General features: G+C 40.8%; 2 protein-coding genes across 2 annotated transcripts; one reads left to right on the forward strand and one right to left on the reverse strand.

Annotated features, from left to right (window-relative positions):
• Positions 1–116: 116 nt before the first annotated feature.
• sh3bp1 (SH3-domain binding protein 1) lies at positions 117–17,032 on the forward strand. The gene is made up of 18 exons (XM_085171449.1): positions 117–2,809; positions 7,926–7,968; positions 8,271–8,375; positions 8,460–8,536; positions 8,958–9,069; positions 9,548–9,624; positions 9,720–9,807; positions 9,894–9,962; positions 10,063–10,153; positions 10,246–10,382; positions 11,132–11,243; positions 11,551–11,632; positions 11,709–11,789; positions 13,119–13,232; positions 13,341–13,438; positions 14,052–14,208; positions 14,333–14,703; positions 16,005–17,032. Exons 1-18 carry the CDS (start codon positions 2,760–2,762, stop codon positions 16,289–16,291), a joined length of 2,151 nt encoding a protein of 716 aa, XP_085027575.1. The 5' UTR covers positions 117–2,759; the 3' UTR covers positions 16,292–17,032.
• cdc42ep1a (CDC42 effector protein (Rho GTPase binding) 1a) lies at positions 16,792–21,316 on the reverse strand. Its single transcript, XM_085171458.1, has 2 exons — positions 20,845–21,316; positions 16,792–18,545 (listed from the first exon to the last, which is right to left on the reverse strand). Exons 1-2 carry the CDS (start codon positions 21,314–21,316, stop codon positions 17,824–17,826), a joined length of 1,194 nt encoding a protein of 397 aa, XP_085027584.1. The 3' UTR covers positions 16,792–17,823.
• Between the last annotated feature and the right edge of the window lie 2,324 nt (positions 21,317–23,640).

Genomic DNA, 23,640 nt, shown 5'->3' on the forward strand with positions numbered 1-23,640 from the left:
ATTGGACTGTTTCATCTGCTCACCTAACACGGTAAAACATGTTGGTCTGATAAACAGATTAATTTGGATTGGCCTGAAAGTAATAGCGCACTTGTGCCAGATGCCAAACTATGTCCAGTTCCGTACAAACGTCTCAAGCCACTCCTAATTGAAAACGTATGATATGATAATAGGTAAATGGGTGCAGTGATTAAATATAATATGCAAAAATAAATGCAGTAAATGAGGCAAAACAGTTTATACGATTCTAATGAGCTTGAAAATCAGTATTCGGGATGAGTGCCTTTATTCTTCAACACATCCTGAACTCTCAGGCACCTTTCTTGTCATTTCTTTAAGTAGTCTTCAGGAATAGATCTCCAGGTTTCTTGAAGGACATTCAAAGGTCTTTGTTCTGCTGTTTGTCAAGATGATCCCACACTACATCAATAATGTTGAGGTCTGGACTCTGGGGCGACCAATCCATGACTTATAGTGCTCCATTGTCTGTGTGTTTGGGATCATTGTCATACTGAAAAATTAAGCTGTTACCAATCAAGACACTTTCTGTATGGTATTGCATCATGAATCAAAATCAAATGGTGCTTTTATGCATCAAGAATTCCATCAATTTTGACAGGATCCTCAAAATCAGCTTAAATGCAACCCCGAACCACAACAGAGCATCCACCACGTTTTTCAGATGGTTTTAGACACAGACTATACGTCTCCTGAGTTATATTTTACTGTATTATACCTGTTAAACTGTGTTATCTTTGGTATTTTTCATGGCTTCAGCTAAAGAATTGAAAAAATGTTTTTTTAATCTTTTTCCTGATAGGTTGTTAGTAACAAAATACCTAAAGATACAACTTAAATGTCATACTTCATATGCAGACACAACACTAGTTTATTCTTTGAGCTGAGTTACTACTCAAGGTTGCCTTAAAGCATGACCAAAAAACCAAAAAAGTCTGGTGTGGAGCGAGGGGTTGCTCAAAATGTTTGCGCAGTGCTGTATGAAACCCACAGTGTTGCAGAAATGTAATTTGACTCGAAGCCAAAAGAAATGGTCAGGAAACTGCTAAAAATAAAGACTCAGTTTGTTTGTCATGTGCATTTTGACAATGCTGCCACCAGGCTGTAGCACGTGGCAGTTGAGGGCTGGTTCAATCTCACTTGCACCCTCTGATCGATTTAGTGTCAATGCTGAAAGAAAAAAGAAGAATAAAATCTGGAAATAAAGCTCAGGTGCCATTTCACCGTGATCCAAAGGGAGAACTGTCATAGCTCCCTCGTGGAAGGTATTTTGGAGCAAATATAGCAACATTTTTAAGCGTATTGCATTTCACTGCAAATCCTACACGTGCAGTTTTTAACCCCCAGCAAAAGAAAATAAAGATCATTTATCTACTGTTTGCAAAACACTACACAAGTAACAGAATAATATCACAAAATAACATCAGAAAAACACAATGGCTGTGATAAGCTGATTTCATGTGCCTCCTAATTGAGTTATGAAGTGCATTTTGTTAAAATTGCAATGTTGATCTACAAACTTTAAAGTGATGTTTTAAGTGGAAACAACAAGTACAGTAATGTTTAATGTTTTTAAAGGCGTCATTATTCATTTCTAGTTAATTCATGGGATTAACGTGTCCTTACTGTAGTTTTTGTTTTTGGTAACAGATTTCGTACTAAGAGTGTCTGAGCCCAAACAGGAAGGATAGAGCCCTTTGTGACTGCTTGCCTAAATCTAAAGTCAAAGTGAAACAAGAAGAATAAAAACATCTGTGTGCCGTGAATGGCGACATGATTTGCAATCACCATAAATTTAAGAACAAAAAATCCCAAATTATAAGAATGGTTCTCGAATCCAGAAACGGAGCTAAAAGGATGAGTAAAGTAACTTCAGACACGATTAAAAGCGCTTATTTGACGCTAAATTTAAAGAGACTGCAGAAAGTCAGTGCTGTGTTTACAAAACAACAACAACCAAAAAAATCCAAAAGATCTAAAAATGTTAACCGAAAAGGAAGCAGACTACCTGAAGCAAAAATTAAAATGCCCAGATTTTTAAAGAGGAATAGAGTGGACTCATTAAAATGGAAATAACTTTTAAGCTGACAGGAAAAAAATGTTACAAACAGCAGCTCAGTTTCCTCTTTTGGCCATTTCACATCCTTTTTACCTTAGTTTACAGAACTACACATTAACCACAGCCGTGCCTGAAGGATATTTTAAGTGGGCGAGCATCATTCTAATTACAACATGCAACAAACAAACGCAGCGCTGCACAAATTATTCCTCATGAGATATCCGTCTGCAAAGGCGAATCAACCTTTCCTGTAGTTAAAAGTCAAATGATGCCTACGCAGTCCCACTCATTCTTCTCTGTCACGTCACATGTGTCATTTTAGACTGTCAAATCATAGTGTGACAATGCAACAACAAAAAAAAATCTCTCTTCCCTCTCACAGCCTGCATATCATCTGTGCAACTTCCTCATTTGCTGACTTGTGCTCGACGTGACTTGAGAGCGCGCTCCTGAAACGAGAACGAAAACTGAAGGCCAAAACACGCATGCATAAACACACAAAAAACAGACAAAGCAGAGGCAGAGCCTGTCTGTGCTTTCTCTTCCTGATGCAGTAACGCAGCCTGGAGCCTGTGTGGACTTTTCCTCCACTTTTTTTCTTTTTTAATTAACAGGATACCTCGTTGAGTCGATCAAGAGTGGGTAGGTCGGGTAGAAAGGCTGGTTGGACTCTGCTGCCAGCATGCTCCGGCAGTCTCTGAGCATCCTGAAGCAGTTGGGCACTGCGACAAGGTAAGCCTGAACTTGTATTCTGAATTATGATCACATTTAAAGTAAATTTAAGGTCTTCTGTGGCCCCAAACGTTGCGTCGTGTAAGACAGATGTCCCTTGAGTTACATATGGCCGCATTAGATAAAGAAATCAGTAACCAGAGCCGTGACCATAGTGTAATGAATATACATCAGCTTGAACAGTATTCGGTGGCTGTCTGTAGGGAAATATCACTGAGACTTCTCTGCTTTATTTTTGTCATTTATGCTCATCCTATACTACCAGTTACCTTAATGCCACTCCTGCTATCAGACTACATGAAAAATGATCCACCGCTGCGTTACTAATACGATGGATCGCTTTACTTTGAGACTTTATTTTCTTTAACTCTAAGAGGGAGGGGAATTCTCTGTGCAGTTTTCGTATCAGTTTGATAATCTGATTTGGTTTTTTGTATGTTCTCACTTTCATTGTGATGGAAGTGTGTAAAGTAGCTGGTTCCTCTTTAAAGTGACTCATACTGTTTGGATTTTGAGGGAAACCTCGGACTCAGAGCGGCTGAGCACTTCTGAACAGAGAAACCGACTCAAGGTTGTGGTGAATGTTAGAAACACACTCTAGAAAGATGGTGGCTCTTTGCCAGGAGGTTGCTTTTAAATTGCTAAACTGATATTTCAACAGTGCAAACATTAAGTAGAAAATAAAAGCCTTTGTCGCAACAGTTCTCCGGGCTTTTTGAAAGCTCTTCAGCTGATTCACATACTGCTCGCTGAAGCCTCGTTAGAAATTCAGTGGAAAGGTGTCTGGCAGGTAGCTTATTGAAGGGAAACGGGGAGAAAAGGCTGAGGTATGCCTAATTACACAAGAAGTGGACTGAAAATTGTTGGGTCTGATGGAGTGTTAGTTCAGGTCAGGAGAGTTTATCTGTAACACACGGTGGAGGCTCTGTCATGGTTTGGGTCTGCATTTCAGCGAGTGGTGTTGGAGAACTTGTCAAAATTGATAGAACTCATAGATTTACTGGACTTTAGCCATGTTGCACGGGGAAAGTGTTTGATTGACTTCATTTGTCTTCAAGACCCAAACGTGCTGTCAGAGCAGTATCAGAACACAGTGGAATAGTAATGCACTGGGCTCTATAGATCCCGGACCTCATCACTGAAGCAGTCTGGGAACATCTGGACAGAGAACAGAACAAAAGACCAAAATCCAAAGTACAGCTTTGAATATCTTCCAAGAAGCCCGGAGAACTATTCCCAAAGACTACACAAAACCTGCATACTAGAGTTCAAACTGCCCTGAAGAATAAATATGTCATATGAAAAATAGAATTGGCAGTTATTCAAAACTCAGTTTTTGCCTTATATACTGTATTTCCATGCAGGTTTGCACATGTTTCAGTAAACACCCATTTCCTGCTTTCCTTGCAAAAAAAATGAAGTAATATGGGATGGCTTAAGACTTTTGCACAACACCTTAAAGTCGAAAGTAGGTGCCAGATTATGTTAGGCATTCCTGTGGTTGACTACCACCGAGTCACTGGCATTAGTAAAGAAGTGGGTGACTAAATCTTGCACCTTTGCGCTATTTGGTTTTCTTGGTACAAGCTTGCATGCAGCAGGGCTAGACGAGTGTGGTTTCAGGCTGTGCTCCCTTTACCTTTGACGCATTCTGGTTTAATAATAAACTCGGCAGCGTGCATCTGCAGCAGGGCAACGTGGGCTCCAACTAACACGAACAGCACTTTTCACTTTGTACTGGAGCGTTGAGCTCTGATGAAATAAACACACATATAAACAGACATATTGCACACTGATCTAAACACATACAGCTCTAAGGTCTCACATACAATTCCTAATAAAGTATATGTGCTCTAAAACAAGCACCTACTGAGGATTTCTTCTCCTTGTGTTGCGAAAGGCCAGACTTTAGATTCACGAGAGGAATTAAAACTACACCTGAGAAGTACTGAAGCATAACTGAACTCTTTGTGAACTGGGCTTGGTTTCCTTTCAGCTTAACACAAACATAATGGCTGCAGTGACTTTTATCGGCTCTCTGTAGATTGCTTTGCCTCCTCTTGTGACAGCAGAGAAACTTGTGGTGTTGCAGTCCTCCCCACCTGGTGCTAAATAAACCACAGCACTACCCTACACGCCCATGCTTAGGCTGTTGTCATGGTGTCGCATGTTATTCAGGCCTAAAATGTCCTTTATTTTTTACCACCCCCACATTTAGATATATTTATGTCCCCCGTGCAGAAGAGGCGCAAACTGCGAGGCCACTGCACTGAAACAGTAGGAAAGTCAGTTACCCGGTACAGAAATAACTTTACCACGTGGTGTGCTCAAATACACCAAAAAATTGCGATGACTTTTAAATGAATTCTTGGTGAAAGTTTCATTTGATGTCATGGTCCTGGGTCATGTGACCCAGTATTCTGAGTTTCTTGATGTTTTTGTTATTCCTTTCAGTCTAGTTTCACTTCAGTTTATCTAGTTACATTCTGTCATGCCTAGGTTACAGTTTTAATTCATGATTTATCGAGCTCCCCATTTGTCTCATCCCTGTGTGAAGTCTTCGTGTGTTTATCTGTCATGTTTCATGTCCAAGTTTTCTTTGTTTGTCTAGTTCGAGTCATGTCTGGGTCTCGTTATGTTTCCCGTTTTTATTTTGAAGGATCCTTGTGTTTTTTGTTTTTTGTACATTTAGCTTCACGTCCCCTGTCCTGTCATTATGTTAATTGTTGTCAGCTGTTTTCCCCATGTGATTCTGCTTCCCCTGATGTTTTGTTATGTGTACTTAATCCGTGTGTTTCTGCTCAGTCGGTGTCAGATCGTCTGTAATCCTCACCTCATCTTTTCATAGTTTCCGTTATTGTGTCACTGTTTCATAGCCTGCCTAGTTACTCTGTGTTCCTAGTCTTTTTAGTTTACACAGTGTTCTTAGTCTCCTTAGTTTTCCCAGTTTCAGAGTTCTCTAGTGTTTTTGTCATGCCATCAGCCACAATAAAGGCTCGCTTTATTTTTGGAAACCTAGTTCTGTCTCCGTGTCTGCATCTGGGTCTACCTCTTCTTCACACCGGCGCACCCCGCCGTGACATTTGATTTGTTACTAAAAGCAAGTCTAGTTAACTGGGGCTGTACTTTATGTTTGTGACTAATCAGCACATATTAATTAGCACAGCAACATGCTAAACTGAGATCAACATGGTAAACATCACTTACCTGCTAAATGACTGTATATAAAAGACCGATGCCAGTGCAGAAGTGCCTTAAAGTAGCATTCTTTCTGATGGTCAGCAGGGTGTGATGCATCGTCCAAGTCTAGTTTTATAGACATATATATGAGAAGGATTCATGAATATATTCGTGATATTTCGGTTATGTTAGGTTATATTGGTGTTTCATGTGTATTACGTGATGTTTGGGTCTCTATTTATAACTGGACAACTTTTGGATAGTCCCACTATCTAGTCTCACAAATGAGTAATAATGGCTGAAACTGTATTTTACCCGATTAATGAACTAGAAAACTAGATTTAACTGTACATCCCATGATTCAACAGTTTGTAGAAGTAGTAATGTGAAGTACTCATTTTCTGTATGTCTTCATCAGTTTCTCGTATCATTACAGAATTATTTTGGCCCACTCTTCTCTCACATGTCGTGCATTTCATTCAAGTTGATGTCTGGACTTTGACGTGGTCACTACAACACCTTGATTCTTTTCCAGTCATTCTCTTGTAGGTTTGCTGCAGCGTTTAGGATCATGTTCTGTTGCATGTCCTTTCTGACCTAAGCTTTAGCTGACGGACAGATTGCCTCACGTTTGACTCTAGAGCACTTTGGTGCACAGAGGAGTTCATGGTTGACTCGGTGGTTGCATGGTTCACAGATCCTGTGGCTGCAAAACAAGCCCAAATCATCACCCCTCCACCACCGTGCTTAATACATGAGACATTTGTGTCGATACTCTGGGTATAGCTCTGGGTTTGATTCTCTGGGGTTTTTGGTCAAACATGGAGCTGTGACATTGCTCCAGAAGATTTGTACTTTTTTCAGGCACGGCCACCGCGCTGAGCTGAAATGTTCTTTTTGTAGAGCCTTTCTGCTAAAAACCCTTCCAAACAAGCCACACTTGTTCGATCTTTTTATAGCTGTACTGCCATGAAGATGAAAAGATTACACAGTTTGTGTAATCTGTAGATACTAATTTAAATGTAGCTCTTGCGGTTTTTAACAGTTTCTCTGCTACTTATCCTCTGAATTCCTATGGAAGCAGTAATGGTGTATTTCAATTTTTACCAGCCTTAAAGTCCAGGTCTGGTTTGTTATGTCTAGTTTAAAATAATAATATATATGTAAAAAACGATAGCAATGACTGAAATAGTAAACTTTAATCTTCAAAACCAGTGTGTGATGTCATGTTGGCTATGTTCATTGTGAGCACGTTAGCATGCTAATGCTAGCATTTTTCAAGTTTCAGTTTTAAGCACAGGTTACAGGTTGGTTTCAAACAGTGAGACCGATACGATTTTTAAGTCAAAATGTACATTTCAAGCCCCTTTATTTTTTTGACATTTATTTCTTTTTAGCTACAGCTAACAGAATTTTTTCACATTTTGATTAGCCGAGTAACAATTTTTAGACCACAGAATATAAAAACAGCAGCACAATATCACAGTCCAAGGTTGCATGTTTGAATTCAGTTGATTTAAATAAATTTAGAAAACCTTGAATATCAATAGACACGTATCCTTAGCTTAATAATATGTATTAAATCAGCAGTCCCCAACCTTTTTTGCGCCACGGACCGGTTTATGTCCGACAATATTTTCACGGACTGCCCTTTAAGGTGTCACGGATAAATAACACCAGTACCAAAAAAAAACATAACACACGGGAAAGACCCAAGGAAACCGAGTTATCGATAAAAATGATTAAAAAATAACAATAAAACCCCTGAAAACCAAAAATTTCCCACTCCGAGCCTCAACTCATGCAGCCTGGTACCAAACGACTCATGGACGGGTACTGGTCTGTGGCCCGGGGGTTGGGGACCGCTGCATTAAATATGCTAAAACAATACATTAAACAGCAGATCTTTTCTAAATTAATATAAATTTTTTTGCAGGTCACAAGATGCTACCGACCTTCTACATGAAGACCTGGTTATGGTGAGAAAAATAATCTGCTTTACCCTTACAGATTTATTTTATTCTTATACTATTATGAATAACGTATTATTCAAGATACAGTGTGGTTTATAGCCATAGCTGTATATTGTCAATGGTTACCACAGCGATGCTCTACTAGCTCTACTCGAGGACACATTCGCTTACCACCCACGTTCTATTTCATGTAAATTTATGCAACTATAGCATTTTTTGTTTGCACACATCATTTATAGCAGTAAAATAATAAATTAAATAGCATCATTAGACGCTCTAAGGTTCACCGTATGTGTGTTTGACCAAAGGTGGAGCAGAGGATTGAACCAGCCAGGAAGGCAGCTCAGGTCCTCCATAAAAAGCTGCAGAGCTGCATGCAGAGTCAACCGGGGCTGGAGGCCGAAAAACGAATGGTAGCAGTGTTAATACATCTGCGTGGTTTATGGAAATGCTCTGTTAGTTACTGAAAAATGTCACATGTTCTCCTCTCTCTACAGAAAAAACTTCCTCTGATGCTTCTGTCTGTCAGCATGGCAGAAAGCCTGAAAGACTTCGATGCAGAGTCCTCAATCAGGTGCAGTTACCCATCCACCCCTCCATTGATCCATCTGTGTTCTGTACTTGAACTCCAATGCTCTTACTGACACTAGAGTCATGCAAAAACCTCATGACTGTAGTGTGGAGGTTTTTGAGTTTTCAGTTCTGGGTGAAAAAAGAAAGAGGATGCTGTCTATGACTTGTTACCAGAGCTCTGTGCATCTGCTTTATTTAGAGTTTAGCGCTGTAATAGGCTAGCCTGATGGGCTGAATCCATGTCATTTGCTTTGTATATTGATTTATCTAGTTTAAATCTGAAGGAACATGCTTTATCTGATTATTTGCACTTTTAAATGAAATTTATAGCATGTCTTCTGATATATTTCCAAAACAGTATATCAGATTTGAGGTGGATATTTATCATGATTTGGTCGTGTGTGTGTATGTGTGTGTGACAGGAAGGTGCTGGAAATGTGCTGTTTCATGGAGAAGATGCTGGCCAACATGCTGGCAGACTTTGAGATGAAAATGGAGAAGGAGGTCCTGGAGCCACTAAACAAGCTTAGCGAGGTGACAACAGCTTAATGTTCGTGTTGCTGAACAGAAGATAAGTGATGAACAAAACCAAGAATATGTTCTGATATAATTTAGGCTAAAAGTGCTTTTTAACTTTTTAACCTGTGAAGCTCTTTCATAAACAGAAGGGTTTCTCTCATAGTTTAGGCTTTCCTGTTGAACAAAATGACTCAGTTTGCATCAAACATTAACTGGAAACCCCCCCAAACTGTTCAAATGGTCATCAAACCACAACTTTACTGATGTACACTGAGGTGTCAAAACTCGTCATTATAGGTACAGAGGAGGCCGTTAAATGCTAGATGAGTTAACTACTTGTGCTTTTGTAGCCACTTGAACGTCATTGTTAAGTCTTTGCTATATTCTGCCCATCCCCTGTATGTGATTATTTAGAAATATAGACTACACTCATGCACAATCATCAACTAAATGATCACATAAAATCTTTTTTTCCCTTTTTTGTGTCCATTAGGATGATTTACCTGAAATTCTAAGGAACAAAAAGCAGTTTGCAAAGCTCACAACAGATTGGAACAATGCAAGAATGAGGTGAGGTTTTTAAATATCCTGCACTTTAACCACACATCCCACCCCACAATTTTTCACATTTTTTTATGTGTCGGTGTGTGTGTGTGTGTGGTCAGGAGTCAGGCTAGCACTGGACCTCAGGCAAAGCAGGATGGGCTTAGGGAAGAAATGGAAGAAGCTTGGAGGAAGCTGGAGAGCATCAAGGTACAAGTGTTTAAGTGTCTGTCTTCCGCCTGTCTGGAATCAATGGCGTCGTCTTGATCTCTGACCTTTTGCTGTTGTCTCCATAGGACCAGTACTCTGCAGACCTCTATCACTTTGCAACTAAGGAGGATGACTATGCAAATTACTTTATTCGTGTGAGTCACCGCTACGGTAATGATGTGACCTTTTTCTTAACTTTGACTTTTGTTTCTTTTTATATCCACCACCTCTGCTCCTCTCTTGGTCAAAAAATAGCTTCTCGAGCTGCAGGCAGAATACCACAAGAATTCTCACATGTTCCTGGATAAAAACATCAGCGAACTCAAAGAGGACCACAGTCAAAAAGGTAACCCGAGTTTTCTCTGGTCCGTGCGTTTCATCCGCTGCACCGATGTAATATTGCGATACGTGTCATCATGCCTGCTGTGTGTTTTGCAGATTCGTCACAAAGCCTCTCCAACCAGAAGGTCTACGGGGAGCCTCTGCTCTCACATTTGTCTCAAAGCAACAGAGAAATCGCGGCGCCCATCCAGGAGTGTATTCACATGCTGCTGAGAACAGGCATGAGAGAGGAGGTACCGCACAGTGTTCGCAGTCATAACACGCAGACCCAGAAATATGCAAATTAAAAGTGCTTTCATTGCCCACTTACTGTAAATTGCTATGCACCGTCCAAGCCTGAGTGCACATCATATTGCTTTCTGAGATTATTACTGTTATGTAACTCTCATGATTTATGCTCTAAGCACTAATTTAGACACTTTGTATACTCTTGGATCACTATAAAGCATCACATGGTCTTCTCAGGCTCACGGCTCAGCTATCGGCTGAATTGAGGAGCTGCACAAAGGCCCTGTTATATGAATAGTGATTCTTTTGAACCAAAGCTAGTGTAGCATCACAGGAACAAAGAAAAGAGCTCCAAATTAACATCACAGGTCCTATTTAAATCAATGTGTACGGGTCAGCAGCTCTGCAAAACTGGAGTTAGATTTACTCACTAAAATTAAAAAGAAGTTTAGAGCATTGGTGTGTTAATATTTGTTTATTTGCAGTAACTACAAAGTACAGTTAAGATTGATGGGAAAGTAATCAGTTTTGCATGTCAAGCACAAAGTGTATGGACAAACTGAAAGGGTGGAAAAAAATCAGTGTCTAAACGTATATAATCAGTAAAGAGAGTGTTAACACTTTCTTTCTGAGCCGTGGGGGCTTTCCCTGGTTATATTGATTTGAACTGACTGACTGCTGGCTGGTTGCGACTTCTACCGCTCGAGCGCTCTTTTTTTTCTCCCGTTTTTGATGAACCGTCGTCTTTCCTCAGGGTCTGTTTCGCTTGGCCGCCGCAGCCTCGGTGATGAAGAGGCTGAAGACGTGTCTGAATCAAGGGACGGTGGACCACAGCGAGTTCAGCATGGACCCTCACGCCGTGGCAGGTGAGCCTGTGCCCACTTCCATTTCCCGTCATGAGGGCTCTTCCTCATCTGGCCAGCCAATGTGACTTTCACAGCTCGTTTTAACAACCCAGTTCCTCTTCTGTTTGCTCCAAGCACAGCTTCCTGTGAACATCAAAAACACCATTTCAGTGCGCTAGAATTATTTACAGCAGTGCAATATAAAAGCGTTTATTAATGGATTGTGTTGAGAAAACAGCAAGAAGGTTAAATTCAAAATGCAATATTTTGGGTTAATATATATAAGCTTTTATCTAACGGTGGGATTTACTTCTGAATGTGTCGACAGGAGCTTTGAAGTGTTACCTCCGAGAACTTCCCGAACCACTAATGACGTTTGACCTCTACAACGACTGGTTTAAAGCAGCAGGGTCTGTACAAAATCGATTTCTACGTTTCTCATTTTGACTGTGGTGTGTTCCTTAACTCTGACCTCTGACCCCATAGGGAGAAAGAGCTGTCAGAGAAGCTGGAACAATTCAAGATACTTCTAAAGAAACTGCCACCTGAAAACTACAACAACCTCAGGTGTGTAGTCTTTGAATAGCTTTTTTCTTTTTTTGCACTCACACGATCAAATGTTGAAGTTGTTGTTTTTTAAACTTATCTAACTGAAATATTTCAGCAGTGTTGTTGGCTCATGAGTCATGATGGCTCTTTGTTTTGTATATATATAGTATGTGTGGTTAAGACAATATAAAAAAGATGCATTGGGTTCTGCATGAGTCTTGAATTAGCCTCTGTTAGTACCAGGTTATGTTGGTCCTGTGTATGGTCGACCTGAGAGGTCAAATGCACAACTTAAGAAAACACCAGCAAATAGAAAAAACGCTTCAAAAACACACAAAAACACAAGACACACCCAATAAACAACAAAGGAATTTTAGTAAAACACAATAGAAGTGAAAAAACCCCTGATGTTTTGTGTAATGTGTGTTTTAATCACATGATTCATGTAACTGTGGACACATGCCTGCCGTTAGCCCTTTACTGTTAGCGTCTCACTTCTGCAGCTGCGCTGTCACGTTATTTTGGAGCTTTTGCTGCCATTTTTCCTCTTTCCTTTGTGTTTTATTTTACTTCCTTTGTGTTTTATTTTACTTCCTTTGTGTTTTATTTTACTTCCTTTGTGTTTGGCATGCTTTTGCAGAATTTCTCTATTTGCTGCTGTTTTCTTGTTTTTGACCTTTAAGGACCACCATACCTCATCAACTAAGTCAGCGAACTATGCATCAACATGTTATCATTATGTGTGGCTTAATAGTGCTGTGCAATACTGAAAATTTAGGTATTAATCTGATACCGAGTCAATACAAGGCCAGTATTGCTAATACTGATACAAATGGCGATACTTTTAAGGCATTTTATGTTTAGGGAGAGCAGTGTGACTTATGGGATGACTCATCATCACATTGCAAATTCTTAACACATTCTAGTGATCATGAAATCACTGTGTGTACTTTTTAGACCTGGAATATAAACGTACCTGTCTCTCAGTTACTTTGAGTCAGCTTCTATTACTTCAGTGTGCTGTAGGCTATAAATAAAACAAATGTTCAGACATTTTTCATTGTGCATGTTGGAGGTATAAAAGTAACACCACTGAGTGGGCTATGCAGTGAACTTAAAGCAGAGAAACAAAGTTTTGATCTGATAGCACTCAGATATATCTGCCCACCTTAAATGGATTAACATTTGGCTCATACTACCCTATTTCAAAGCACAGCCTCAGTGTTGCTAACATGGCAGAGGAAATCAACAAGTCTTATATTTATTTCAATTTTCATATATCTTGTGTTAATATGTCTATAAGTCTTCTTCATTTTTTTCTTTCCATCTTCTTTTCTTGCTTATCAGGTACCTGGTCCAGTTCCTGTCTCTGTTGTCTGAGCAGCAGGCTATAAACAAAATGACACCAAGTAACATCGCCATCGTCCTGGGACCAAACCTGCTCTGGCCGCGAGCTGAGGGGTACGTGTGTTTAATCATATTCCAAGTTATTCCTGTTCGTACACTGTTAACAATATTTGTGCTTTACGTGAGTCCTTCTCTGCTCTCTCAATCACTTTGCCTCGTTAGGGAAGCTGCTCTCTTTGACATGGCTTCAGCTTCTTCAGTCCAGGTGGTGACAGTCATTGAGCCTCTTATTCAGTACAGCTCTGATCTCTTCCCCGAAGGTAACTGCACTCTTAATGTAAACTGAAAGTTGTTCTTTGAAGACTTGTTGTTCAGCATGGCTAAAAGATACATACACTGATGTGGGGATATGATATGATACAGAAAAATGAAGAACTGGGTCCTTAGACATGTATGTGACTTATCTGGTAAGAAAGTCAGATCACAAACAATACAGATCTTCACAGAATCACTTTTACACAATATCAGTTGCTCTGACTGAGTCTGCTGTTAACCACTGTTCATGTGTGGGTGGTTTTAATGTAACATGTTTTTTTCTTTTCGTATTTGCAATAACCACAATTATTTTTATTGCTCTTTCTTCTGCTGCGATATCTCGCTAAAAACACGAGTTGCAGTTAATATGAATGTTGCTTTGTTCTGTCAAGAATACAGAAGAAAAACATGGAAATGAATAAAGCCTGTTATTTTTCACCTCTCTGCAACACCCGCTCAGAAACTTAGTGCACCTTTAGATGCACCCTTGCACAGGAAACTGTGCACGTGGCAAGTGGAGCAGGTCAAAGATGAATGTAGATGATGTGAACGGGGATGAACGTTTACATCAGCTGAGTGCAATGAGTAAGACTCTTTTTATTTATTTGTTTTGATCAGCTCTCTCATTCGAGATCCCAGAACTTCCCGAGGTCCTGGATGCGTCTCTGCCCTCTCCCGTTGTCCCAGAAAAGGGGAAACTGAGCCGAACTGTTTCCTCCTCTTCCTCCACAGCCTCCTCGTCTGCATATCACTTCCCTCTTTCCAAGACAAACAGGTACTGCGTAATAAGTGCAGTAATCATAATGTGGCTGATATTTATATTTTAAGATATGATGTTAAATATTCAGTGGCTACAAATGCTAAAAAGTGAAAACTCTTTAAAATACTTGAACCTGCAGCACAGCCTCTCAGGACAGTGGCGTCTCCTTCCTGGTGAAATCTGGCTCTGTGAGCGGCCGCAGTGGCACCTCCACGTGGGGCAGCCCTGAAGCGGAGACGGCAGCACCTGCTCAACCAAACAGGACGCCCAGCAGCTCATCCTTGACCGATCCCGGCCCGTCTCTGGCCTCTGACTCTACAGCCGCGTCCAGCTCAACGGCGAACCAGAACCCGACTCCGCTTCCCAGAGCAGCGGGATCTGCGACAAACTCAGGCCAGGCCCGGAGTCCCACCCAGAGGCAGATCTCAGAACAGAACCAGCTCGAGCCAATTTTGGAAGCACCACCAGATTCTCCCAGGGCATTAGTGAAGATCGCGTCACCGTTTAAACGTAAGTCAAAGGTTCAGTCAAACAGGTCGAGCTGGGACTGCCTCTCCGGAAGCACTTTAGTTTTTTAGATGTACACACGAGACATTATATTACTCTAATATAAGCTGACGCAGGTGAAGCTGGGATATCCTATTACGCATTATCTTTCAAATTTTAAAGATCATGATCTCAGTACATAAAGATGAGATCATCAGGGTAATTTTTACCATATTATAAATATCCCACCCAAAGGAGCTATTTTTGGACTGAGGGTATCTCTATCAGCACTTACTGTTTCTTTTCCATTGTAGACGCTCAGTACAGACTCGTTAGTCAAAATAGTAGCTTGGTAATTCGATGTATTTTAATATGAGGAAAAATACATCTACCGCTGTTATTTTAACAATCAGGATGTACACAGGAAACAGGAAGTCTCACACCGCTGACCAGAGTATCAATCTTTAGGTTCATGCGTCATCTCTTACACTTTTGTAACTGCCTCGCTGGCTGAAAGATGTTGTCTTATAAGTATCATGCTGTTCAACTATCTACCAAACCATTTTTCCTTAAGTGCAGTGCATTTGTATAATAGCTTATACAATGTAAAGCAACTGGGTAGTCATATACTTCCACCAGATGTCGAAATTTGATATTAGAATTTAAATGAAACTCTGTCAATGAAGTAAACTAAACACATAAATCAAATATAGTTGAATGAGAAATTACATATCTGTACATATCGGCTAAACATAAGACTGTACGAGCACTGAAACCGTAGCTAAACTTGACACATGTATATAGTGATAGTGAGGTTTATAGTCTATGTAACATGTAGAGTGTGTTAACCTCTAGAGCAGATTGTAACAGACATGTGATTTATTTGGTGTTAACTGCTGTATTAGGAAAAACAGATTGCATATAATATAAGACTGGCAGCAGACTGACTCAACATGTCAACATTTGGGGCAGGTTTTAGTGACAGTGTTGCTCAAAAATCTCATTGTACAGCAAAAAAAAAAAACCCCAGAAGTGAGATAACTTTATCTTATTGGATAACACAGATAATGGCATCTTTTAAATATGGGGACATAATTTGCAAAAGAGGTGATAAATTGCAGTATGTGGATTATTGCTATATCACATCGTGTCTGGTGATTCAGCTCAGGCATTAAAAATGCGGCTAAATCTGTCTTTTATTTACAGTGTATACCACAGATATAATTCAGTTGTTTAAGGTTTGTGATTTTCGCTTTCAGAAGTGCATGACTTCTTGTACTCGTGTGCTCAGTGCTGTCATTTTCCCCCCGCTATCTTTCTTACAGCAAGGAGAACTTTCCCCCCGAGCAAGTTTAACCAGCCAAACGAGCAGGTCACGGTTCAGTTCTCCAAACCAAAACTGCCGCCACCTCTCAAGTCACATGCCCCTCCACCCCCGATCGCACCTGCGACGGTTCCAGACACTAGGCCCCATCCGACGCCTGCACCCCGAGGACAGCAGGCCAGCATGAAAAAGCCTCCTCCGAAAAAGCCTGGACTCAAAGCTCCAAACTGCCCTCCACCTCTTCCCCCACCATCACAGGCAAAAGAGGTTCCTTCTATGGCACAGTGAGAAACAAATATCCCTCAAACTTCTGTTATTGAGTCGAGCAGAACAGCCGCTGAAACACTTTTATATTTTGTCATTAAAAAAACAGACAAAGAGTGCTGGGTACGCTTAGATTGTTCAGTAAGTTGATTTTAAGTGTTGCAGATTTTTTTTCCCGTAACCAGCCTAGTAATTTTATTTATTCTGATGGTTTTACGGTCAGAGAAGAAAAACAGACCTATGATAAATGAATTCACAGCAAAAGTATTTTCCTGTTTTAGGCTGGAATTGTCCATAAATGTACAAAACAATTGTATTTGTGTAAGCTATTTTAGTGTGGGAAAACTTTTTTTTTCCTCTGGTTTTGGCATTTCACTTATTAAACGATACCCCACCCATAAACCAATAGTGGCTGTGCTCACTTTGAACAGTCCTCGAAAATTCAATCTTTTTACAGCAGTTTTTTGGGTTTATAGAGTGTGTCTGGAATATTCCTTTAAACCAACTTGAAATGAATGCACAACTCATTAAAAACACCTTTATTGTCATTTTATATTTTTGTAGTATAATCGCTGGTACTGGCTGCAGCATATGGATGTGAATTGTACTTACTGCAGGTGCTCATACTGTATGTACATATTCATAGGAGGTCAGCAGATATCTTCATGTGCAGCTGTATAAAGTAACATATGCATGATGTTTCCTCTATTAAAAAAAAAGCAATACACGGGTCGGACTTCATAATCATAAAAAAGGTGCACAGATTATCTATATAGAAGGTCTGCAGCATACAATGCACAATATATAATTCAGGCTTTAGTTGCATCTAGCAAATACCAGTATTACGTGTAGTATTACATTGGTCCGCGTAGTGTTATAAACGAGATCTCTGATTATCTGATGAGACTTTATACTGTAAGTTCTGGGATTTCCCCTTTTCTTGTTAAGTACTGTTCTTCCCTTTTTTCTCCCCTGCTAGTATATTCCTGAGTAAAAAGAGATTGTAGTGATAGCAAAAGTTTGTGTTAAGACCAAATATATTTTTCCAACCCCCCCCCCCCCCCCCCCCCCGACTTCTTTTCTGTGTTCTCATTAATCTGGTCTTGCACCGGAAGCCTTTCCCCCTCGTATATGAGGAAGTGTAAAAAAGGATAAAGTGAACGTCAGGCGTTGCAACTTCCGCGTTGAGTAACGCTGGGCTTTCCTTTGATTGTAACTACATTCGCTAGTACATCCTCACTTTCCATACCCTCCATTGCTTCAGTTATTTTCCTGTGCAGAGCAGGAAACGTGCAGCAGCCAACTCTTTCGCTCCTTTTAGGTACATTCAGCAGCAGGTTTGAATCAAAGTTTTATATCCTCAGAGCACGATTGCATAGAAGGAATTCTGTATTAAGGGCGAAGGGTGTTAAGTTTCCATGCTTATTCTGTCAGCAGAACCAGCCTTTTGTCAACCACATGATGATTTTACATGATTGGTTTGATTGGACTTTCAGAGGAATTACACATCACATTTTTTTAAACAATTTTTTTCCAACACGTTTGATTTTCTGAGCTCAGACTTTAATTTCGTCCTCGTCATCCATATAACTGTAGGATATTTTCTTCCTTGGCTGGCTCATGAACTCTGAATCTCTGGTCTCAGCCCTGCTCTGTCCCTTTAAGAGGCCGGCACCATAGTGACGAGCGAGCACGTCCGTAGCACTCTGAAATCGTTTGCTCTCCATCCTTACTCCCATCATTCCCCTCTCAGAAGACCCCATCACTACATCAGGAACTTTAACAGAAAGCCCGACTCCATTCGACTCCATTGCGCTCCCCTCCTCCTCTTCCCACTGGGCCCCATGTGGGATCTTTCCACCCCCACAGTCTTCCTTCAGCAATGAATCCACGTATGAGATTGTGGCCAAGGAGTCCATTTCTGAACCTTCAGCGGTCAGCCCGCATGCTGACCCTATCTCCTCTCCCTCCCAGGTGTGGCTGCGCTCCTCCGGGTGGCCATCGATGAGGCTAAATACCTCGCTCATGAGGGAGGGGCCGAGGTCAAAAGTGAAGGTATCCAGGGAGGTGAGGGAAGGAAGGGAGTCGGAGAAGGCAGTGGTGCGACAGGGGTCGGAAGTTTCAACAGAGGCGGAGCAGGTGGACAAGATGATGTCAGAGGGGTCGGTCAGAGAGCCGCGGTGAATGTTGGTGGAGCAGGAGGTGGGGATGGAGATGGACGGCTGCTGACGCTCGGAGCGCGAAAGCCGAGGCAAGGTGACAAAACCAGACTCCAGACCTGAGCAGGAGACACATGAAATCCATATATCAATAAAAATCAGCTCAATCCAGAGGTTACAAAGAAACCTCTAAAGCAGTAACAAGCTAAAGATTTATGGTCTGACCAAAGAAGCCACCACATTCTACCTGAAAATAGTTAAAACAACCACAGAATACCAAAAAAACAAGATGAATACAAACAAGTTAACTCTGCATTGAAGAGTTTGCATATGCAGCTCTTTAAAGTAGATTGATGCAGTTGCATGACTTTACATTCCATTCCAGCAGGGGGCAGTGTGTATTCATATTGCTTCACGATTAAAACCTGGCAAAAAACCACTTCAGCATCCAAAGTGCTGACTTGTCCCGTTCTGTGAACAGTGAATCATCGGCCCGATGCTGCCGGATCACAGAATAAGTCACGCACTCACAAAATGCTGCCTGCGGGACGAAATGGGTAAATTACAGCACTTCTCAGAGCCAGCTGTATCGGGCCAAGAGACGGGAGGTTTTCATTTCAACCAACGAAAACAGTTACGGATTTTACAGTTTGCACATTTTAACCAAAGAGAGAGAAAGAATTAAACGAATTAAATGGAGGATTTGTTTCAAGAAAACGTGCAGTCTGTCATAACGCAACATAACAGGAAACTTAAATAGCTTCAGTTCCGTTATTATTTTAAAGGCTTTAGATAAATAAAAATGTTTGCAGACATCAACTCATATCCAGATAAAAACATCACACATACCTATATATAGTTATTTAAAACCTGTTTTCTTTCACTTTCACTGGTGATCTTTGAAAAATATGATCTGGTGACATTTCAGGGATTAAAGAGGTCAGGAACTCAAATACAATCTGATCACTCACTCATCATTTAAAGGAACAGATATGAAAGAAACTGGATTCATTTCACTTAACTATAAGATTTGATGTCAATATGCTAAATATGAAGCTGCAAACAGGTGATGGTTAGCTTAACTTAGCAAAAAGACTGTAAACATGGGCAACCTGCCTCCTTGACTCTGTTTAAAGTTAGGCTTAAAGCTTCAAATCTCGTTTATTAAGAACAATGAAGCGTCCTTTAAGCTTTTTTCTGGTCCTTATTGTTTCTAACAATATCCAAAAATGTAAATCTGTTTCTTTAAATTTGAAGATCATGAAGTCACTGAATCATTAGACAAAAAAGTTAATGATAAAGTGAAAATTTAGAAAGGTTAAAAAAATTTTTTTTTTCCTGTGGGCTGTTTTTATATTCACCAAACCCTTCACACACACACACACACGCACACACACACACACACACACACACACACACACACACAAAGCAGGCCAGACTACATCAGCCATGAGTGTGGTGTTAACAGGGGTCATTCAAACATTCAAACAGCCTCCCAGGCAGCTTGCTGCCAGCTCTGTCTGGATCTAGGTGTGTTATCAATGTAAACGCTGCTGATTACGAGCCAAGGTGGTTCATAAGGACATCTGGGGCAGTCTGCCTCTAGATCTCTGGGTACATGATGGATTCATTTCACTGCACTTCAACAGATGATCCCCACATTCCTACAGTTCCTAGTTAACGCTGGAACACTGTGCTGGAACTTAACCTATTTGACTTTCGCCCACATGAGACACTGTTTACCAGTGATGTCATTTAATAGAAAGGAAGGCACTTAGGGACAGTTTAGTGATTTGGTCGTTAAAGGAATTCTTGAAGGACTGGGCAAAGGTGAGCCTAAGAGCGAAGGGACTAGGGCCTGAGCCCGAGAAGTCCACGAATTATCCAATTAGTTTCCCACAGTAAACCGGGCTCAACTAGTGTAACATTAGCTTATATAGCAAACCTGATTTGTGGCATTTATGGTCCCATGTTGGGATCTATTTTCATAGCGCTTTAACTACACAGAGAGAGTAATTATGTGAAATCAACCCATGCAGAGGCTACAGAAACAGACTTGTGTGCACGACTATAAAGCACCAACAGCGCACTGCTCGTGGTGACAATGTCCATAAATTTAGCTTGAATACGACTCTGCTAGCCGGTATACTCCAGGGTACTAATGACCATTTTGTTCAGTGTATTTACAACATTCATTACAAGCAAAGTACCATAGCAGTACCTTGGAGAAAATCAGCATTCATTTAGTGTTTCTGTCCTTCCGATCACCTACTGAATGGAAAATCCGTCTCTATACCCGCTAATTTCTAGTTTTCCTTCCTGATGTTTGGTGTAATAGGGCTAATAAGAGTGATAAAAGTGAATCAAATTATGCCATGCATAATCATTTGATCCATAAAAACCATATCTCCCACTCACCATAAGAGCTTTTCGTCTCCTCAGGCGTGTTTTGAGAACTGGGGAAGAGCACCTTGGTGGTGGGGCTTCCATTAGGCATATCCACATCCAGCCTGGGCAGGGAGATGGCATTTTTGATGATGGGAGAAATGGCAGGAGGCGGTGGGGAGAAATCCTTGGATGCCTCTCTGGGTCGACTATCAGAGCCCCTCCTGATTTGACGGAGGGTCCTGGAGAAGAAAGCTCCGATCTTGTTGTCAGGACTGGAAACAGAATCAGTTTCCCCATTGTTCCCGTTGGCAGTCCCGCCGTGATTGCTGAGGAAGGATGTGTCCCCAAATACATCGCCACCGCGGCCCACGTGCATGGTGTGACGGAAGTCTCCCAGAGGAGGGCTAATCATGTCCACCGTTAGGTCTCCTTTATGGCGACGCTTGCTGTGGGAATGTGAGACCAGACCCTTCAGACCTGACAGCTTTTCCTGAAGATTCATGATCAGAAATCAAGAATGGCTCGGATCTTCTTGAGAATCAACTCGAAACAATTTCTGGAATTGCCTTTAATCCCACAGAAAGGTCAAACTTAACAATAAATTTCAACTTCTCTCCTTTTAGAGTTTTACCAAAGTCACTGACAGTTCGTCAGTCCAAAGTATGGATCTGGAAAATAGCTCTCAATGGTTATTTGGAGATCTGAAGCTGTGTCGTTTTTGAGGCTGAAACGTAAAACTCCAGGCCTACAGTGCCGAATAGTTCACTGGAATAACATGTCTGTTTATTATGTACAGGCCAAGTTCTGCCCCAGTCTTTGTAGCTTGTTGACATGCATAGCTGGCTGAATTAAACAGGCACAAATTGAGGAGAACACTATGCAGTTGTGTTCCTGGAGGCAGTCGATCCAGTTGGAGTGTGGTCAGGTGGAATGGCTCGCTTTGGGCTTTGGCTTTGTCAACATCAGCTCAGAAATAGGTCCAAATCCAGCTGCAAACGGTTCTGCGGTCACACCATGGAGCCATCTATTGAAAGTAAAAACAGGGAAAAAACATCTATCTTTAAAATGCAGACAGGGATGTGCTTGTTTTTAGGTATATTGAAAGAAATGGATCACACTTGCAGTTTGTAATGTGTAAGCTGAGATTCAGAGAGAGACCCTGGTGCTTTCTGTTTCTGGATGTTGTAAAGTACAGTAACTTCTCTTTCTTTCCGCAGGTTTTTTAAGATTCCACGTTCCAAGTGTCCGCTGGTCTGGAACCATCTAAATTTAGACCGCAGTTACTGCTCCGTGAAGCAAACCAAAGTCTGCTTCTTATCCATGAGATGGGTGTACTTCCAGGGAATTCCTGCTTCCATTTTGTCCTGCTTTGTCTGGAGAGCAGGTTACACAAATTTCATTTTACACTTCCCTGGAAAAATGACTTTCAAAAAAGCTTTCAAAGCAGGAGCAGCAGGCCTCATTCAGCAAGCTCACATTTGTTTATAAACAAGCAAAATATTCTCAGGGAGATAGGAAGAGATAATGAAAATATCCTGATAAGAAAATTACTGTTGCTATCTGGCTCTAACACCAGATTACTGCTGTATAGAGCTCCCAGCAATACAGGCGATGTGCTTTGTATAGTAGGGGGGAAAAGTAATATGTTAAAATGTTAGTTATTATACTCTTTTTTAAAATAATACATCTTTCACTATCCTACCTTTTCCCCTTAGCTCTTTAGTTGTACCTTCTCTGAATTTTGGTATTAGTCCAAGTTTAATCATTTATCTCTTTCCTTCTTTTATATTTTTTCCAGTGGCCCCACAGTGTAGTGGTTAACACATTTGCTTGAGATTCCAGGAGAAGACGCAAATCCCTGGGAAGGTTGTGTGAGGAAGGCAACCCCTTGTGGCTGAGGGAAAAGAAGCTTATAATTATATTTCTTTTCCATGTTTTCAATGTCTGCTTCATTTCAACATCAGGAAATTAACAAGATTTGTCAAATTTATCTGAAGAGTTGGGGTTTAAGCTTTTAAGCCTCGTGCTGTTGCTTTTAATTTTTATTCAGGTAATATTAATCAGATGTTTTATTTTTCTTTAGAATGTAGCAGGATGGCATTATGTAACCTTTTGTAGGAGAAGCTGAAATATTTTAACATAAATGAGCCTTTTCTCAAGCACCACATTTCTATCTCTATGCTGCACCTCTGCTCTACAGGTCCCTGCTTCTGCTGCATTATCAACAACAGATGAATGAATTATCTACACTGCAAGAAACTGACTTTCACTTTCAGCCCCTGGTATCTGTGGCCGTAGATGACACGGCATTGAAGACATGATCTGGATGCTGTTCTGTTCCAACTTTTCATGACGCTGGAAAAAGACACTTTTTGACAGTGAAAACTGCTGTTAACTACATAAAAGAGAAACGCGTGGATGACATGTGTCTCTAAAGAAATGTTACGCTCATGGTTTGTAGGCTTTGCAAGCCATGGCACTGCTGCTGTGATGGGCTGAGAGCTCTAACCTATTCACAAGTTAGAACCTGCACTCCATGATGCTGTAAAACACAACACGGGGACTCTTAAACTACTCACTAAATGAGACGGTAGCAGACTTTGCCTCCTTCGTAGTACGGAGAATTGAAGATGAGGGTAAAAGAGCAGCAGGCTGCAGATGAAGTGCAGCAGGAAAGCAGAAAAACCCATCATCAAAGCAGAATGTCTTCTTGTAAATATTCTGCAGTGGAATATTTATTTATTCTTTTTTTCAGCTTTATGTTGCTGAAATTCGAGATGATTTCCTGTTAAATATTGGCACAGCTAGACAAATAGCATTAAGCAG

The sequence above is a fragment of the Neolamprologus multifasciatus genome, chromosome 8, assembly GCF_963576455.1.
Source record: "Neolamprologus multifasciatus chromosome 8, fNeoMul1.2, whole genome shotgun sequence".
Lineage (NCBI taxonomy): Eukaryota > Metazoa > Chordata > Actinopteri > Cichliformes > Cichlidae > Neolamprologus > Neolamprologus multifasciatus.

What these genes read in the sequence shown, in the direction of transcription:
- sh3bp1 (XM_085171449.1), top strand. Translation starts at nt 2,760, where the DNA reads ATGCTCCGGCAGTCTCTGAGCATCCTGAAGCAGTTGGGCACTGCGACA. An exon ending in TGGAGGCCGAAAAACGAATG is followed by an intron (nt 8,376 to 8,459) that starts GTAGCAGTGTTA and finishes CTCTCTCTACAG; the next exon opens with AAAAAACTTCCTCTGATGCT. An exon ending in GATGCAGAGTCCTCAATCAG is followed by an intron (nt 8,537 to 8,957) that starts GTGCAGTTACCC and finishes TGTGTGTGACAG; the next exon opens with GAAGGTGCTGGAAATGTGCT.
- cdc42ep1a (XM_085171458.1), bottom strand. Translation starts at nt 21,316, where the DNA reads ATGAATCTTCAGGAAAAGCTGTCAGGTCTGAAGGGTCTGGTCTCACAT. An exon ending in GGAGACGAAAAGCTCTTATG is followed by an intron (nt 18,546 to 20,844) that starts GTGAGTGGGAGA and finishes TCTCCTGCTCAG; the next exon opens with GTCTGGAGTCTGGTTTTGTC.